This window comes from Epinephelus lanceolatus, chromosome 8 (genome assembly GCF_041903045.1).
Source record: "Epinephelus lanceolatus isolate andai-2023 chromosome 8, ASM4190304v1, whole genome shotgun sequence".
Classification (NCBI taxonomy): domain Eukaryota; kingdom Metazoa; phylum Chordata; class Actinopteri; order Perciformes; family Serranidae; genus Epinephelus; species Epinephelus lanceolatus.
In genome coordinates, this window is record NC_135741.1 from 20,787,710 (window position 1) to 20,808,295 (window position 20,586).

At 39.6% G+C, this 20,586-nt stretch overlaps 1 protein-coding gene across 1 annotated transcript; it reads right to left on the bottom strand.

The window, feature by feature from the left end:
- Positions 1-1,009: 1,009 nt before the first annotated feature.
- On the bottom strand, positions 1,010-20,567 carry LOC144464151 (deoxynucleoside triphosphate triphosphohydrolase SAMHD1-like). Its single transcript, XM_078169989.1, has 16 exons — positions 20,223-20,567; positions 17,837-17,909; positions 17,191-17,351; positions 16,859-16,974; positions 16,214-16,284; positions 12,454-12,627; positions 11,614-11,714; positions 11,310-11,418; positions 11,120-11,211; positions 10,868-10,983; positions 10,011-10,144; positions 8,289-8,366; positions 8,045-8,149; positions 7,768-7,905; positions 4,657-4,703; positions 1,010-2,590 (listed from the first exon to the last, which is right to left on the bottom strand). Exons 2-16 carry the CDS (start codon positions 17,858-17,860, stop codon positions 2,521-2,523), a joined length of 1,536 nt encoding a protein of 511 aa, XP_078026115.1. The 5' UTR covers positions 17,861-17,909; positions 20,223-20,567; the 3' UTR covers positions 1,010-2,520.
- Between the last annotated feature and the right edge of the window lie 19 nt (positions 20,568-20,586).

Genomic DNA, 20,586 nt, shown 5'->3' on the forward strand with positions numbered 1-20,586 from the left:
GCAGAGCACATTTTATTGGAACAAAGCAGACTGAACTCTAAAGATTTGAGCAACAGTGACATCTTGTGGCCACTTGGTGTAGTTGTATAAAAATACCCATGTGTAGAGAACAAAAAGTGAGTTCACACAGAAGTGTGTAAATTATACATAGATGAGTGCAGGCAGTGTGTTCACAGTGGGAGAAAAGAACCAGAACTTTAATTGAAATATGTGTTACTGGACAGTTTCCTGATATTTCAGATGTATAACTGATAATTTTTCCTGAATGCTTAATCTTTGCAGCTCTAATGGGGTGTATTATGTATCAGTAGTTTTTTTTGTTTTTTTTTTTAAAGCAGTACTTTTTTCTCTATGGGTTCTTCAGATGTTGGCTACCTCTAATTATGTGTCCATTCCTCAATTACCCTCAGATCAAAAGAATTGAAAGGTTTTTTGATAAAAATGAATCCAAGTTGTGAGTATTGTTTTAACAGGACTGTGTCGGTATGCCAGGTGCTGTAATCCTCAAGTGTCAAACTCTCTTTCTCTGATGCACGGAGCTGATGTGTCTGTCAGAGCTAGATCGCATGACTGATTCATAATTAATATGTTATCTGAAGCCAAAGTTTTATACAAGTAATATTCATACTGATTTAAATAAACAATTTGATTGTATTTTCCGATCTTTGCTGATTAACAGTTTTGTGTGAAAGAAATGAAAGGCCTGTCCCAAATATAGGCCTGTTGACTTCAATGATTTAAGCAAATAGTAGCCTGGGCTATTAAATGAAGTTCTACAGTATATACCTTATTGAATTTTAAACACTCCCTAACACTTAAAGCACTGAAAGATTTCATTTTTTCATTAACATCCTTGAGGCTTTTTTTGCTTATACAGCATTTAACAATTTGTCCACAGAAGATTTTTCTTTGATGACACATTGTTGAAACATTTAGCAGACACATAATCATCAGCAGAAAAACACCAATGTATGATGTCATCTGGGGGTGGATAAGTGAAACTGCACAATGACGAGAGAAAAAGAGTTTTATTTCAAACAGACAGGCATAATCTGTTATCAACCCATGTCAATAGGAATACAGTTGAAAGGCTCTAATAACCTTTGGTAGGTTTCTCTTTACAGACCCATCACATATTAAGAATCTGATACATTTTCACACCATTAGCAAAACACAACAATGGTTACATCAAAGAAAGCAAAGTGAGCTTTAAGGTATGACTACAGTGAGAAATAGTGATATATAATGTCATCATAATAGTAATCCTAATTATTTTATTTCATATTGACAGATTAAACACTAAGTGCTTCCCAAGAGCCTGTTTTCAAAGATTGAGGATGTGTGTGAAGTGTCCACATTTTAAAATAGCTTCTTTGCATCTCCATATTTGAAACATTGTCTACGGCTACATATACAGTCTGCAGAGACATGGATGAAAGCTTGACTTGACTGGTTAGCAGAGACAACTGCAGGGCAGTAAATCTAGTCTGCATTTGTAGCGCCCTCTAGTGCTCGATTTGAATGAGATTTTCAGGGTATGTTTGAGGTACCTGCACTGACATTCCTGAAAGTGTCCTAATGATTGGCCTATTTCTGTGCTAAGCCACGCCCACTCAAAGTTTATTGGTTAGTTGTACAAACTGGACCTACAGTTTAGGAGGAGATGTCATAAATAGGTTTAAAAAATATTGAAAATGGCAGAAAATGTAGTCAGGCAGATAGATGTCTGTGCCAAGTTCCATGTAAGTCGGACTTATGGTATAGGGGACTTTTCAAGTTCAAAATTTTTACCTTAAATTATGGCGCCCCAGTTTGGCTTATTGGGATCATATTTGTTGAGCAAGATTTGCACCCAACTTCCAGTCATAAGAGAAAATTGAATGTGTCTTTCAGCCCTTTGGCTATAATGATAAATGCAGTAGGTGAGCAAAGATACAGTAAAATGACCAAGTTGCAACCACAACACCAAAAACAACCTCTAATCAAAAATCACTCAAAGTCAAACTAATATCTGATCTGATTACCACATTAAGTCACACGATTAACATCAAAACCAAACACCTTTAGATATGTCATGTCCCTAAAACTCAGATTATATGTTCACTTTCACTCCAGTGCACATGTTGGTAGTGCTTTACAGCTTGCCCTGATCAGAGGGAATACACAGAGAATGCATAAAAAAGAATAAATGTGATTGATAGGAGACTCCCAATTCACAACAACAACAATTCCCTAAAATATACTGCATACATACTCAGTTTCAGACAAAGACAACTGATTTGTTGACAGCTGAATTACACAATGGCAGTATAGTATTGTGGTAGTGTGACATATACTGCTGCAGCTAGAGTCTAAAATAAAGCTGATTATAAGTGCTGATTATAAGTACTTCAGGGTCCTCAAGGTTTACACATTGCTGTGTTAACATGCTCACCTTACAGAACATTTAAATCATTTTCAATCATTTTTAATCATAATAAACCAGTGATGTCAGGGAGTGTTTGCCTTCTTTTTTCAGTTTTAATTTCCATCTGCCAAAACTTGTTCTCCCTCTGGGTTTTGCTGTGGTGCTTCTTGGCCTCCCCCCTGCCTGTAAAAAAAAAGACATTAATATTAACATGAGCAGTGCACTGAGATATCAACTTCATCATCACTGAAGCAGGGCACTGTACTCAGGGGTTAAAGTGGGGCTTGGCCTGGTGGGGAAGCCCCCAAATCCATAGGAGCAGTGTAGTGGAGAAAAATGATTCATCTCAAAATAACTGCCAAACTGATTTGTACTGTCACCTGCGGTGGACTTGTTTTCTTTTTCAACAGGCTTTATGATCCTCTGACCTTCTTGGTACCTGACCCTATTTTATAGGCCTCTGCTCGAAAATTGCATATCCATAATGAAATGAATATATCTCTGCAACCACAAGGTCTATTTGAATACTTCTGGTGTCATGGTAAAGGGCACACTTGTGAGATTTGTTAAGATGTGTAAATATCAGTATATGTGTTATATGTGAAGAGTAAATGAAGATGGCACACAGCACAAATGAAATATTTTGAGGTTCGCCTAAAAAAAAAAGAAGCATTTTTAGGATGAGTATCCCTTTGGCATGATGCAGCAGCAACAGCAGCAGCAGCAGCAGCTCTAAACCTCTATTAAATCATATAGCTCAATATGTGAACATTAACTCTGCAAAGGCTGATTCTGATAAAGTGAAGCAAAACAACATTAGAGAGGTTATAGTACAGAAAATTCAGGTGAGCTCTCCAAAATTGCATCATGTTTGCATGCGATTTTTGTCATGTACAATCCTATTTCTTTCATTTTTGTTTCTGTAAATCCCTACTGATGTTTAGGGTATACACATACAACTGTCTGTTTAATTTTTTTACTCTGTTTCCCACTCCAAACTGACCAATATGCACCTACTACTGTACATTTGAACCTGTTTCTATTCTGAGATTTGGATGCCCGTAATTCCGCGACGGCTTGGCCGATTTGAGTGATTGACACCTCGTTTGATTCGTTAGAGCCAATAGAATGACGCCATACCCACCAAAACGAGACTGACAGCACTGTAAGCCAATCAGAGTCAGCAGAACGCGCAGTGGGGAGATGTCGGCTGCTGTGTGTGGTCATTGTTTTTGTTCCCCCGGAACCTTTTTTTCCGCCCGGATTCATTTGAATGACTGACAACTTTCGGTAGTACGCGAACGGAGCGTGAATGAACAGCAGAATGCGCATTTTACGGCGAAATTAATAAGCTAAGAGCCATATTACAAATATATTTTGGCAAAGAGATTTCTGTTGTTGTTGTTCTTTGGGCTGTAGCTCTGTGATGGTTAAAGGGAGAGTGATTTGGAGTATACATGTGGAAAGAGTGGAGTCTCAGCTTTCATTTGAGATGAATGGTGTGTGTTTTGAATAACATGTGGTCGAGTTGGAGCCCGAAATATACCGAGTGCGTTGGGATATCGATGCTGTTTGGAGTTAGTTGTTGTTGTTGTTTATTTAGTTGATGTTAAAACTGAGTTTGGGGCATGTAAAAAGTTTCTTTACAGCCTTGTAGCTGAGGTTCTGCTGTTAAATTTGATGGGCAACATCACTATATTCTTCTGATCAGTGTATTGATACCCCCCAGTTGGGGGACTTTAGGGCTCAACAGGTTTTAAGGCTGCTGTGGCTCTGGGCTGCATTCTACAATATAGGTATCAGCAGAGTTTACATGGGCTATCATTCAGTCAGGGCTGCTTTCCAAACCTTAGCCACAGCATCAACATGCAATTTGGCAAGTGATACTAAAGAGCGTCATCAGCTTAAATTCAAATTGATGACTGCTACCCTTGACCCAAGCTAACAGTGAGCATGGATACCAAAGCCTGTCCTGCATCAGGCCACATTAGTCCATTACTGTGAACTTTACCACAATACTGCAAACTACACAGTTACATAGCCTGTGTTTGTCCTAACTATCCAGTATTCTCACACAGACTCTGAATAACTCAAAAATGATTATCATTCATTCGTTGTTTTAACATCATTAGTTAACCTGATAACAAAATATTATGTGCATATCCACTGCTTGATAAAAAAAGATCATGAAAGAGTTACATTACTTATGTAAGCTTTAAATTTCCTCCACTTTATCTGAACATTCTTACCCGTGAGGATCTTCTGCCGGCCCCCTCTGTGCTCTTGTTCTCTCCATCTTTGAAAGAGAAGTTATCACACATTAGCATTAATAATATATTTTCTAATATGAGGACACTTCATGCTTCTCATGATATGATGCTGACAGGGAGGGCAGACAGACCAGGGGAGGAGGGACCTTGTAAGGGGTTTGTGACAGTCATTGCCAGCACGGCTGAACTAGACTATAATTAGTGTCCCCCGGCCGTCTGTGGCAAGTGCTGCTTGCGATGTCCATCAGAAACCCCCTTAGCAGGGCCTAGGGATGGCCGATACTAAACGTTTAAAATACTAACACCACTATCCTGACACCAAGCAAATAAGTCTACATATTGATGAGAGTGTAGCACCTGTGGCACAACCCTTGAGACGGGTGCCCTTCCATCTAAAGAAAGCAGTAGAGAAAAAAATAAATCAGCTGCTAGAAATGGACATTATAAAATAAGTAGATCTGCCCACACCATGGGTGAATCCTGTTGTACTCGCCCCAAAAGCAGCAGAAGGTGACATCAGAATGTGCCTCAATATGAGAAGAGCAAATGCAGCCATCATCAGAGAGATACCTGATTCCCACAGTGGACAAGCTTTTACAAGGAATGAATGGATCAGCCATTTTCAGAAAACTGGACCGAAAGTGGGGCTACCACCAGCTGGAGCTCACACCAGAGTCAAGAGACATCACTATGTTTGCAGTGCATACAGGTACCTCTAGGTTAGTCTCGCCACCAGACAATCAGAGATCTCCGCCTTCTGATAGTCTGGGGACACTCCTTTCTAAAGTGTGTTTAACACACTGGAGAAAACGGCCGGCAACAAAGCACCGCCTCTTGCATTTTTGAAAAGGACACGCCCTCCCGGAAATGTGCGCTCCCCCTTTTCTCGTCCGCCAATGCCAATGTATTGTTCGGCCGGACGGATGAGTCATGGCCTTGTAAAAGATTATGTTTGTTTCTTTTAGTTGGCGAGAATGTCGCCGCAAACGCAACAAACATCCACTAACTTTGAGGGCATTTTCTGCGAGCGCAGCTGAGCCATTTTGTACCGCTACACGTGTTTCTAGTCGGACTATGTGTACGAGCACAAGAGTTCAGCGAGCCACAGATGGACCGCGCTGCAGATTTACTATCGGTTCTGCAACGTAGGGAGTTTTTGTAAACTCTGAAATTGTATCCGTCCATCTAAACACAAAATCAGGGAGAAAGACATCAGTCTTTAGTTAAGCAAAGCGTCTAAAGACTGACTTGTGAGTCTACCTCTAGGTATAAGAGACTCATATTTGGCGTTTTCTCTGCAAGTGAACAATACCAACACGAAATTGCAACAACACTGTCTGGCATTGGTAGAGAATATCTCCGATGACATAATCGTTCATGCCCACGATCAACGACTCCATGCAGTTTTGTTAAGACTGGAGAGCTGTAGGCTGACCCTAAACACAGAGAGGTGTCAGTTTAACATGAACAAGTTAATATTCATGGGCATGCTACTTTCCAAAGAGGGCAATGGTCCCACCACAGAGAGAGTGAGAGCTGTAGCTGAGGCACAAGAACCTGAGAATGCATCGGAGGTACGCAGCTTTCTGGGCTTAGCTGGCTACAGTAGCCGATTACGTAATACCCCAGTTCACCAGCATATCAGAGCCTCTGTGGAGATAAACAAAGAAGGACACACCGTTTCACTTCGGGCCTGAGCAAAAACAAGCGTCCAAAGCGCTTAAAGAAAAACTAGCTGAGGCCGGCACTTTGGCATATTTGACAAGGATGCTCCCACCAAGGTCATAGCCAATGCAGGAACAGTCGGCATAGGAGCAGTTCTTGTTCAAGAACAGCATGCAACAATGCTGGTAATATGTTATGTAAGCAGAACTCTGTCTGTGGCTTCATCTGAGCAGGTGAATGGCACTGTGGGGATGTAGGCACACTATCAATGAACATTTGTTTCAAATTTGAGGAAGATGCTCAAAGTATGACCATTCTACAGTGTTTTTTCCATGAAAAGATCCATGCGGAGCTCCACATGACAAGAGCGCTCACTCGGCTTCAAAACAGTACTATCAGTGATCAAACAACACTCAGCCAGCTTCAAACATTTTACCTTATTGAAATCAGGTGTGATTATGATAGCTGATGTTGTTTATGACACAGAAACACCATAAAATATCACCAAATAAAGCCATGTGAAACGTGAAAGTTGTGATCCCACTTTCTAGACGGTGTATCTCAGCCAAAAATAGTGGTACGAGTGAGACTCTTACCTTTTATAAAAGAGCTATGTGTCCACAGACGGCTCCACATAAGATCGCAAGTAATCTTTTAACTTTTCCTGTCGAAAAATGGCATGACATGACTTGTCACCACTCATCGCGATTTTGGACTTTGTGTGTTTAGGCTGCTCTGGTGCGAAATCCATAAAAAATAAAAGAAAAACAATGTTATTTTTGAAAAGCCAAGAGCTTCCTGAATCCGGCAGTACCAAACATCACATGGTTTGATGACGTAGTGCGCCTGTGAGATACCATTTAACAGAGGAGGGAGGAGCGAGGAGGGAGGGAGCAAGGACATCAGTGTCCAGGCGGAGAGGTTAAAACAAATATTTTACTATACACATTGTGAAGTGTCTAATTTCTTTCTACTCCATACAGGTACAGTAAAATATTGAAAATGTTTTTATTTGTTTGTTTGGTTTTTGACTTTGCCTTTAAAAACGCATGAAGCGGGGAGAGGTGAACAATATGAAGCAATGAAGGTTCTGGTAATAGTACTGGCAAGACTTTAAAACTACTTTCCCCCCTGTATATAAGTAATATCAATCTGTTGATAGAAATGTTATTTTATATGCAAATATTTTAATAAACTATTTTTCTTGTTTAAGTACATGGGATCTTAGGATTTTTTTTTTACCGTGGTATCGACTTTGGTATCGAGAATCGTGTAATTTTACTGGTATCGGCACCGACTACTGAATTTTTGGTATCGTGACATCCCTAGTACAGACTACAGTATCACTGCCATTTAATAGAACCTCAAGCCTGAGGGCCCCACACAGTACTTTTCTATATTTAACAGCCTAGATCCTAATATTACCCGAGGCACTGGCAACCCTCTATCTTCGCACCAGTACCCAAAGCACACACGGGCACGCTCCAGTGGCTCTTCATCAGTCTTCTTACAGTAAAACCTGATGAGCGTCTCAGAAAAGCATGTTGGGAGGAGGCTGGACACCTGACAAGAATGACAACAGCATAAACTTGAGAAAAATGCCATACTGTAACAGAGGCTGTCTTATAAAGAAATACACCCAAGGAACAAATAGCTCATGGAAAGACAGAGATGATTTTGTTGTCATTGCGTTAGTTCTGACCCGCTCTCTGGGGATATGGAATGCTCTGGTAGGATCTCTCTTGCTGTAGAAATACACCTTTTCAATTGGGTCTTTGTCTTTCCTCCCATAGTCCATAGTACTGTCCTAAAAGAGAAGGGTTAGACAGAGCCCTATTTAACATTCACAAGTTAATTATGACAAGCATCTCACAAAATAAATCTCAATCCACAAAAGCCAAGATTGAAAGAAAAGTGAAGTAAAAGTGATAAGACGAAAAACTCACTAAAACTACAAAGTCCTCTGGGTTTAGCCTGTCATCCTGAAGGTCACTAAGCAATGCCTCTTTCCACCTGGGAAACATCTTTTTAAGGAGGGAGGATAAAAGATGACAAGTGGGAGGGGCAAGAGGTTTGAGTTATAGTCCATCTTGACAACACACAGTAAGGATATGTCCACATTAGAAATTTAAATTAAAAAAACATATTTTTGTTTCTCATTTTTGGCCGTCTGTCCACACTGAAACATGATCAGTTATTCAAAGGTTCAAAACGCTATTCAGAGTATATAAATCTTAATATGAATATTTTACTGTGTATGGGGAAAATGGAGCTTTTGCAAAATGATGATGTAAGCTGGGGGCTGTCATCCATGAGAGCAGTGCGCCATCCAGACAATCTACAGCACAGACATGCTAGAGTTAACTTGTAAGTCATATCAACACGTTCACATCCCAACTTTTCAAATACCGCCGCTTTGTAAGTGGATATACGTGTCAAAATATGACGCACTAGGTACCCTCATGCGCCTGTTTTGGTAGTAGGGCGTAGTGCCATTACAAACTGCTGCCAACATATCACCATGAAAGGTGCTTCTGTGCGTCGGTCTCTGATGCCAAAGTCACTGACAAAGCGGCAGTATTTGGCGAGCTAGGAGGGAGAACAGGCTATATCTTCACAAAGGCAGTAATTCCGAGCATGTTTTGATTAAGTATCTAAATAACAATATTTGCAAAGTGAATGTGAAGTATAACGTGAATACTTTCTATGCCATTACTCAGAAACTGATGTTAATGATATGGAGCAATGATCAGCAGTAATGTAAACAAACGAGACCAGCTGATCAACACATGCTGCAGCGTTAAACAACTTAAAACCTCTGCTGTGAAGAAAATAAATCTGTGCTCAGTCTGTTTCACCTCAAAAATCTTGTTCCTGGTCCGCTCAGCATCTTGGCTTTACCTGGAGCTAACGGAGAGAAACCCTGCTCTCCACTGCTGGAGACGTCAGTAACAACACAGCGAAGCACCTCCCCCTCATTGTGTTACTCTTATGCAGGCTGGAGAATGTAAAGTGCTTTCAAATCAACTAAGTCATTAACTGATGAAGTTTACTTTTTAAAATAAAAAGGCTGCATACTAATTATAATTTGACACTATGTGAGTTACATACTGTTTCCTATGAAACGTTACAGTATGCAAATACTGGACACTGTGACGACATAAATATCCCCACAATGGATTAGCAGGAGCAACCGTAGATGGCTGCAATCTGACTGGAACTCCCTGGTTTAAAAGTTAGGGCATGGAAGCATTTCAGCCTCTATGAAGTTGAAAGAGGGATCTGGTCAAGTCACATTGTGTGCATGTAAATTCATCTGTTTATTTAATTATGGTAGTCACACAGTGGGAAAAAGAAATGATGTATAGAAATCTATAGAATTTATTGAAATACATTTTGATGCATAAAGGTGCAGCGATAATTGTATAGTAATTGTAATTGTAATAGTAATTGTGACTGATAGGAATGTGTTGCGCTCCACATGACATCCAGGTACAATACCCATAGAGACATCTGCGCTCATCAACCACAAAAGGAGCACAACATCCAGTTCTGTTATAACAAAACCTGCTCTTATGATCATTGGTGTACTTATAGCTGCAGTGAAATAGATAACATGTCAAACTGAAGTGTTTTGCTGTACAGGCACAAAAACACATGGTGCACACCTTGATTTGGCTTGGTTTACACTTTGTTTCAGCCAGTAACTTGTAGTGGTTTCGAGTGATGATCCTCTGTAGAATCTCCCTCGCCTCATCCAAGCCCTGATCGGAGGAGTTGAGTATTTGGTTAAAGACATCATCTACAGGGCAAACAACAGAGCAGAAGACAGATCAGTTAGAACAAACCAAAGACAAGGTCACAAAATCATTCGTAGTGTTTCACAAATAAACAACTGACGCTGTAAACTAAGAGGTTTAACTCACCAATATATCTGATAAAATTACTTCTGCTTAATGAAAAAACATGAATAAACCTGAGCAAGTTTGTTCTGCTCTCAATTATTTGCTAAACCCAACTGTCTGATCATAGCTTAGCAACATTAGCTCGGCATGGTGAGTTTTTGAGCCCATAAAGACGATCTTTGTCTCACTCGAGGGTCAGACGTAAGATTCGTCCATGTCTTTGTGTTAGTTTATAAATAGTGGTGACCTTGCTTGCTAAGCTGTTATTGTTGTAACTAAACTGCTAAAGTGCACAAATAAAGTGGGTCGGCTGTAAGACATGATGTCAGCTGATGACATGATGTGTGCAGGTAAGTTGCCTAACTGAGCCATTTACCACCAAAATTCTTAGAATAATTCAGACAATTGTCAGTGTTTCATATCATTTATGTTAGTAAATAAAAACAATCGAACACAGGAAGTAATACTGACAGGAGTCTGACAGAATATGTTTGGACAATTCAGAAGACATGTAGTCTTTGTTGAACATGGCACAGATGGTGGTTTGTGTATCCTGCCCACTCCTCCCTCTGCATTAATGTTAAAACACAAGCTTACAGCACACAGTGGTATCTACAGACCTGTCAGCTTGGTGTAGGCCTCCATGTTATCTTTGGCTGTGGAGAGAGTGAACATCTCCCCTCCTGAGCCTTCAATCTGGATGTGCTCGTCTGCTTTTACAAAGGCCTCTGCAATCCTGGATAATCATATACAATATGTGATCACCTAATGTATATTATACAAGAGAGTCAATTGTATGAAATAAGCTACATCATACAGCAGACAAAGCAAAATGTTGTTTCAGTATAAACCTGAGAAGGGTCAGTACTTACATGAACTGCACGATGTTGTTCACACTGTGCTGGTAGGCTCTTCTGTGGAGACTGTACCTTGTGTGGAACATGTCATACAGATTGTTCACCTCCTATTAAAAGAATTACATGTATTTTAGTCACATCTAATCATCTGAACAGATTGTTGTTTTAAAATCCGATCAAAAAGAAGATGTAGCAAAGTCAGCACCTTGTCCCTAGAGCAGATGTGCTTCTGCCCGTCCATCTCACACACCCTGGCAAACCTAAAGTAGCGGAGATGGTCAAAGTTGTTCCGGATGCCCAGGTGGTGGCAGTCCCTGAGAGGAGACAGTAAAGAAATGTGTGAAGAAAATAGGCTTTTTATGTTAAACTAATCAAAGCACCCTGGAGATTGCTCCATACTGTTAAAATCAGGAGAATGTTGTAATTGTTCTGGGGAAATAACACATAATAATTTGTCACTCTGCATCACAAAGTGAATTTCTCTTCAGTAGCTGAACAACAAGCCTCACCTGGCAAAGTAGTCAAACTTGTCCACATCAATGCCATTTGGTTTGTTGGCCACAATTTCATAGAGGAAGGACTTGTCCTTTGAACGGCCTTCATATGGCCACTGCAGAGATGACAGCACATTATTGACATTAGACACTGGCTGCTGTAGTAATAATGATACTGAATGATTTCAAACAGTTTACATAGGCAGGACTGATGTTCTGCACCTTTTAGTCAGTTCAGATAACTCTGTATGCCCCTTAAGGAGTGATTCCTGAGGCAGGCACAGTAAAAAGAAACATACAACAAGACATATAAGGAGAAATATATGACAGACAACCAGTGACCATGTGGTAAAGAAATACAGTCCACAGCACAACATTAGTACCAAACATACCAGGATGTTCTACTACATCCTGTCCGATTTTGCAGTATGCAAGCCAGCATGCTTTTCTGGCTACTCTGACCCACAATCCTCTGCACACGACACATTTACTGAGCCACAAACAGATGACAGCTTCACACCTCGTTAACACCTGTTTGACAGCTTATTGATATAACATATTATATTTGTAACAGTGAAATTACATCTGCAGTTCTCTTTTAAGTAACTGATGTAATGATAGGAAAATTAATTGTTGAAGTAAACAAAATAGTCATCAATATTAGAAACAACAATTGGACATAACGATGGAAATAACAGTTAAAGAGAACGGCAGATTTAATCTCACTGTTGCAAATATAATATGTTAGAATCTACAATCTGTGCAGTCATAACTTTTGAGTTCAACTACACACATTTCGAAGTAACAGCAGAGCTCTACGGGTTGATCTTATTAGCTAGGAACAAAGGAACAAACCTCATCAACTGTCTCTGTGTGCGGTTCTCCCTGTCTTTTTTTGAGTGGTCCTGCAATCATCTCTTTGATGAAGGTCAGGTCCACAGGCAGCACCAGGCCGTACCTCTCCATCTCCTGCTGTAGGCCATTACGTTCCACTAGGTGATAAAACATCTGTACAGAGGCATCCTCATGCTGCAAGATACATAGATTCATCAATATATGAGAATTAATAGCAAAAGTATAGATAGATAGATAGATAGATAGATGCCCAGTGACGGGTGTTGGTGTAAAACCAACAACAGTGACTCTCTCCAAAATCTGCACAAACTCTGCCTCGCGAATGACACAATTTCATGTATTACAAATGTTTTGTGTGGGTTCATTATACCAAGGTTTGACGTTTACATTATACTGCTGACATTTATTACAGCACCAATAATTAATGTCAGGAGAATCAACATTTTCATTGTTGTTGTTGTTCCATTGTTAAATATGTCATGTTGATGTCATTTAATTTCAGGATGCACTTATTAATAGCCTTGCTGACTGCCATTGGCCTATTAGCAAATAAGATGACATCCACCGATGGCAGTGGCCGATGTTTTCCTTTTGTACCACATCAGTAGTGACAATAGAAAACATGTTTGGGATGAACAGAGATCTTCCTCGGGACGCTGTCAGGATGAAAGGACAAAGTAAAGTAACCATCGACACGTCAGGTGACACACCATATCGTTTCCTTGACAATGCCACATTGTGAACAACTAATCTGTGTTTGACATCAGCAGGAGGAGAATTATTTAACGTATTAATCACATTATGATGTGTTCAAGCTCTTTTCAGTAAAATGAGTATTGGGCAAAGGTTGTTCTCATGAGGTGTTCAAATGTGATCTTGTAAAATGTAGCGTTTGGTGAGAAACGTGAATAAATGCAGTTGTTTGAAGAAGAAATTTGTTGATGTATCCAATATGAAACAAATATTAGAGAGGGAATTTATGAAATATAGTAATAAGGCTTTTGAAGCAGTTATTTTAGTTCTTTCTTCTAAATTTGTATGAATACATTTGTGCTCATTCAAAGATAGCATAATGAAGGACTGAACAGTTATTTTTTCATAATTAATATTATTATTAAATTGATATTTTAAACATGAGTATGAGCCCAGAATTACACAGCTGATGGATTCCATATTTAATTGCACACATTATATATTACATAATAGGTCCAAACTTGGGTAAAGGAACATCTGTTCACAGAGGTGTAAGTATCACTTTCTTCCTGAGTCTGTGTTCTGTGCTTGGGTTCACTTTGTTGATTGTAACAGATGGAGTATTGAAACAGGAAAGACTTGTAACTTCTCAAGCCTGTGCCATGTCGACCTTTAGGTTCATCTGGCTGAAAGAACCACACTGCCCCACACTAAAATATCAGCAGCAGAGACCAAGAATCGCTCTCCCCTCTCCTCATTGAGCCCGACTCACCTATGTACGATGATTTCAGTGGTTATCACTGCAAAACTTCAATTAATAGCCCGGGCTACTAATTGCTTAAATCACTGACATCAACAGGCGTCTATATGGGACAGGCCTTTAATTCCTTTCACTGTTGAAAGGAATATAAAACTGTTGCTCAGCAAAGATGGGAAATACAGTACAGGCCAAAAGTTTGGACACACCTTCTCATTCAATGCGTTTTCTTTATTTTCATGACTATTTACATTGTAGATTCTCACTGAAGGCATCAAAACTATGAATGAACACATGTGGAGTTATGTACTTAACAAAAAAAGGTGAAATAACTGAAAACATGTTTTATATTCTAGTTTCTTCAAAATAGCCACCCTTTGCTCTGATTACTGCTTTGCACACTCTTGGCATTCTCTCCATGAGCTTCAAGAGTTAGTCACCTGAAATGGTTTTCCAACAGTCTTGAAGGAGTTCCCAGAGGTGTTTAGCACTTGTTGGCCCCTTTGCCTTCACTCTGCGGTCCAGCTCACCCCAAACCATCTCGATTGGGTTCAGGTCCGGTGACTGTGGAGGCCAGGTCATGTGCCGCAGCACTCCATCACTCTCCTTCTTGGTCAAATAGCACTTACACAGCCTGGAGGTGTGTTTGGGGTCATTGTCCTGTTGAAAAATAAATGATCGTCCAACTAAACGCAAACCGGATGGGATGGCATGTCGCTGCAGGATGCTGTGGTAGCCATGCTGGTTCAGTGTGCCTTCAATTTTGAATAAATCCCCAACAGTGTCACCAGCAAAACACCCCCACACCATCACACCTCCTCCTCCATGCTTCACAGTGGGAACCAGGCATGTGGAATCCATCCATTCACCTTTTCTGCGTCTCACAAAGACACGGCTGTTGGAACCAAAGATCTCAAATTTGGACTCATCAGACCAAAGCACAGATTTCCACTGGTCTAATGTCCATTCCTTGTGTTTCTTGGCCCAAACAAATCTCTTCTGCTTGTTGCCTCTCCTTAGCAGTGGTTTCCTAGCAGCTATTTGACCATGAAGGCCTGATTGGCGCAGTCTCCTCTTAACAGTTGTTCTAAAGATGGGTCTGCTGCTAGAACTCTGTGTGGCATTCATCTGGTCTCTGATCTGAGTTGCTGTTAACTTGCGATTTCTGAGGCTGGTGACTCGGAGGAACTTATCCTCAGAAGCAGAGGTGACTCTTGGTCTTCCTTTCCTGGGTCGGTCCTCATGTGTGCCAGTTTCGTTGTAGCGCTTGATGGTTTTTGCGACTCCACTTGGGGACACATTTAAAGTTTTTGCAATTTTCCGGACTGACTGACCTTCATTTCTTAAAGTAATGATGGCCACTCGTTTTTCTTTAGTTAGCTGATTGGTTCTTGCCATAATATGAATTTTAACAGTTGTCCAATAGGGCTGTCGGCTGTGTATTAACCTGACTTCTGCACAACACAACTGATGGTCCCAACCCCATTGATAAAGCAAGAAATTCCACTAATTAACCCTGATAAGGCACACCTGTGAAGTGGAAACCATTTCAGGTGACTACCTCTTGAAGCTCATGGAGAGAATGCCAAGAGTGTGCAAAGCAGTAATCAGAGGAAAGGGTGGCTATTTTGAAGAAACTAGAATATAAAACATGTTTTCAGTTATTTCACCTTTTTTTGTTAAGTACATAACTCCACATGTGTTCATTCATAGTATTGATGCCTTCAGTGAGAATCTACAATGGAAATAGTCATGAAAATAAAGAAAACGCATTGAATGAGAAGGTGTGTCCAAACTTTTGGCCTGTACTGTACAATCAAACAGTTTATGTAAACCAATATGAATATTACTTGTTTAAACATTAGGGCTCAATTATGAATCATTCATTCGATTTAGGTCAGATAGACAGCACATCAGAGAGTTACGGCACCCAGCATACCAACACAACATCACTTTATCCTGCAAAACAATATTTACAACTAGGATTCATTTGGATTCTTTTGATGTGAGGACCCTTACAGACTAAAAGAATATGAATAACTTACAGAGTAATAGAGGAATGGACACATGATTTGAGGTCGCCAACAACCTGGTTTTATACATCTGAAGAACTTCTATAATAAAACATGAACTGCTTGAAAACCAGACCAGGCGTCTGATTAAGACAGGTGTTCATTTAGCAAAGTGTGTAGCCACACCAGGCTAGTGAAAGAGACTGGGTGTTTAATTGAGACAAGGCTTTTAATTGAAGTTTTACAGTATTTCATATCATGTCATATGTCAGGGACAACAGAAATAACAGTTTCTCACCCTCCACTCATGTCCTGGACGTGCCTCGGGGATGAACGTCCCATCATACAGATGGGAAAAGGGTCCATGTCCTAGATATGGGAGATACCATAACATAAGTCAAACTGTGAAGTGAAACATTTGTGAGTGTATCTTATCAGGCCTGTTTTATTTTAGGCTAGTATTAGAGACAGGCCTTTACTGATATTGATGATATTATAAAAATATGTTTTGTAATCTGCTGCAAATGACTGTTATTATTGTTTGCATTATTTTCTTTAAAGCAACAACATACCAGTAGTCATGCCATACACACAGTTCCACTGTGTGTCTATAAAACACTAGTTTCCATCCAAATTCAGCGCTAATATTAATTTCAGAATTTCCAGAAAAATTTGAGCGTATCTGTTTATGATGATTTATAGTGACTATGATTAATATAACCTCAGATCTTAACTGCGGACTAAAAAACATGACTATTGACTGTCTATCTCACTGATAATGAATGAGGGAGCCACTTTTTTGGTGTAGCTACAAATGTGTGCCAACACTATAACTGCCTTCCAGGAGAGACTGTCTGAAAAAGCTGTTGTACATTTAAACAATTGTTGCCCTTGCTGCAAATATTTCACAATAAGTGCTCTCCCACTTGGTCAAAGGGCTCACCCAGGTCATGGCAAAGACCAGCAATCTGCACACAAAGGATGTCTCTTTCAGTGATGAGGAGTTCTGGCTGCGTTGCATGCAGAGCTTTTGCAAGTTCTCCTGCTAGGTGCCCCACCCTTTATCCCCACATACAGAACACAACAACAAAAAACGGGTTACACAATTACCACACGAGTATCCTGCTGCAAAACTGGAAACATCAACTTTTACTATACCTATACTAATGTGTTTGCTTTGGTTGTATCAGTTATATTAGGTGCTTTTCTTCCTGCTTTGGATTGTGATTTGCTCGGGACACAAAACTGTATCTATCTGATAATATGCGGACCTACCCAATAGAGTGTTCAAAGCGGTTGTGGGATGCTCCAGGGTAAACAAAGTAAGCCCCTCCAAGCTGCTTGATGTTTCGTAGTCTCTGGAACTGAGGTGTGTCAATGATTTTGACGAGCAGTGGGTGTAATGTCATATGCCCGTGGATGGGATCATTAAACACCTGGCACAGCACATAGAACAGAAACCAAGTCCTGTTATGTTTACAAGAGTACCAGTAAAACCAGAAGCAAACATGAAGCCAAAGCTACAGAGGAATGGCTGAACAACACCCTGACAGGATCACTGAGCATGTGATAGAACAAAATACAACAAAAATGGGACACACCTAGTTTATCTATGACCCAGGAGATACCAGTAAAGGTACAATTAGTGAACTAGTTTTCCTTTATTGAGGGTGCCTGCTGTGCAACAGCAAGGCAACTATATATGATCCGTTGTGTTTATTCTTCTTGTTCAACAGAGATTTACCAAGCGGTCTTTATGAAAATCACAAAAAACAACATAATTTTTTCCATTCAAATGAATGGCAGATCATTGAAAGAAAAAAAAACACGTGAGAAGAGTTAAAATCACACCTCTTTGAGACCACACCAAACTGCTATACTTTGACATAGAAAATGTTTTAATTTAAATACGATGTGTTACCTTGTGCTGTCCTTGCTCTGCCATCTTCCAAAGCTTCCTGATACTGTGCTGGATTTTCTGGAGAAAGTGATTTCTATGGAAAAAAGAATGTACATAAGAGCACAGTAGGGAATGAGTTCAAGAAAGAAAAGTGAGGCGTGAAACAAAAATAAATCCAGTGAGGTGAGTGTTCTTGCACTGAATTACTGCAACCACCTCAGAGAAATTTAAAATGCAACAATTAAAATACTGTTTATATACTGTATGCTTTGGCTTAATGAGGCCATGCTACTTATTTAAATTTTTAAAACTGTGTATAAATACTTTCCGTTTTTTCTCCTTTTTCAGCTTTTAGTTTAGGTTTTTTCGTCTCAAAATAGGCTGCAATTTTTTGCTATATGTAAACTGTAAAGACTGTTTCCATATTGTGATACAATGTGAATTTACTTTGTATCAGTATAGGATACAGTGCACATTTGTCTGTCCGATCCAGCTGGACTAAACTCACTTCCCAGAGTCTTACCTCAGATTAAAGTTACAGTTTTTCTTCACTGTATACACACATAGAGTAAAACTATGGACACAGTTCTGAAAACTTGAAGCTCATGTATCAACACCAAGACTCCAGACTGCTGAACTTTGAGCACAATTCCATTGTTTTAACTCAAGTAGAGATTTTTAAATCACATTTTTGCATAATTTAGCACACTTTGTTCACCTGAAAAAATCTGGCCTGTAAAACAACACGCCCTTATTACAAGCTGTTCTGACTCACATCTCACCTGCTCAAACACAATTAGCAAAACACACCAATCCTGTGTCAGAGCATTACAAAGGCCTCAGGTGACTTCTGCTGTGTCAGAGAAAAATGGAGCAGCAGAACGGAGAGGAAGGCCGACCAAAAAACATTTGTTTTACAGTCAGATGAAAATGTTATCGTATTACAGTAACAAATAAATATCTGTTTAGTATTTGAGCATTTATTTCATCATCACATCCCCAGAAAGACATTCAGTATGACTCTGGGTTGTGAGTTTAGTCCAGTTGGAGCTCATTTGATTGACAAATGTCCGCTCATTTGTCTGTCAAATGAGCTATGACCTAGATTGTATCAATGCAATGATTATCTGATACATCCACAGTATGATACTACAATACGGCACCAGTCTTTACAGAAAATATATACACCAAAAAACATTTATTTTACAGTCAGATGAAAATCTTTTCGTATTACAGAAACAAATAAATATCTATTTTGTGACCTTTTTGTATTTGAGCACTTATTTCATCATCACATCCCCAGAAAGACATTCTTATCATTTCTTACTGTAGTGTTTCTCATTGTACTTACTCTATCACTTCAATTACTGTGAGTCTGGCCAAAACAGGTAACATCTGAGTATTTTTACAACTCTAACAATGTTACAGTGTCAACTATAGGTTTACAGTGTGACTCTGGGTTGTGAGTTTAGTCCAGGTGGAGATCATTTCCGAACAAATGTCCGCCATATTCTATGACGCACGCACATTTGTCTGTCAAATGAGCTATGACCTAGATTGTATCAATGCAATGTTTATCTGATACATCCACAGTATGATATTAAAATATGGCAACAGTCTTTACAGAAAATACATACACCAAAAAATGCAGCTTATTTTGTGACAAAAAAACCCAACGCTTTAAAAATGGAGAAAAAAAGGAAGCAGTAGTTTCAGGAAATGTGTTTAAATAACTTGAGAAAAAACTGTAATACTGCGACATTGTCAGAATTTTGAGAATACACAAATGTTACCTGTTTTGGCAAAACTCACAGTAATTTAATATCTGATACTGTTTGTAAAACACTACAGTAAGAAAAGTGTGTTTTGCCAGCTGGAGTCTTGGTGTTGATACATGAGCTTCAGGTTTTCATAATTGTGTGCATAGTTTAATGTGTATACAATGGAGAAACACTGTAATAACAAGCTGGTCTTACTCACATCTCACCTGCTCAAACACAATTAGCAAAACACACCAATCCTGTGTCAGAGCATTACAAAGGCCTCAGGTGACTTCTGCTGTGTCAGAGAAAAATGGAGCAGCAGAGAGAACGGAGAGGAAGGCTGACCAAAAAAACATTTGTTGGTGTTGATACATGAGTTCCAAGTTTTCATAATTGTGTGCATAGTTTAATTTCATATGTGTATACAATGGAGAAACAGTGTAATAGCAGTCCTATATTACATTGTATTTATTATGACAAATAACCTTGATAATTTCTACCATACTGCACAACATTTTATTTATTTATTTATTTTTTTTTTGTAAAAACAGCTGCAACAGCTTGTTCTCAACAGCTAACTTATTTCAGCCAGCAGTGAGATGAAAACTAGTCATCAATTAATTTTACCAAACCAGAAAACCTACCTTTAAATTTATCCACCTATGTCCTCGTTCTTCGTCTTGTAGGTATTCGCAAGTTTCATCCACTTCCCATCAATCACAGTTCAATTCTTTGTAGCGTCCAGAGGTCGTAGCTGTTTGTCATTTCTGATGTTGATCTGACGAGCGCTGGCTATATCAGGATAGTCACACTAATGATGTTATTGTCACAGCTCCTCCCTCCCAGGTGCCCTGCTCTCCCTCTCCTTTAGTAATTTTCCAGTCTTCCTACCTCTGCTCCCCTGAGGAGGAGCCATCCTCAGGGCCGGACAACTCACCTGCCGTGGAAGAGGAGGCTGAGATGGATGTCAGTGGCCTGCTGCAGCTCAGGAACTGTCTGTGAGACGCT

Bases quoted from the DNA above. Each gene is read 5' to 3' on its own strand.
- LOC144464151 (XM_078169989.1), bottom strand. From the start codon at position 17,860: ATGGCAGAGCAAGGACAGCACAAG. The intron at 16,285-16,858 runs GTGAGCCCTTTG...TCCCATATCTAG, and splicing joins TGGTCTTTGCCATGACCTGG to GACATGGACCCTTTTCCCAT. The intron at 12,628-16,213 runs GTGAGAAACTGT...TGTATCTTGCAG, and splicing joins GTCCAGGACATGAGTGGAGG to CATGAGGATGCCTCTGTACA.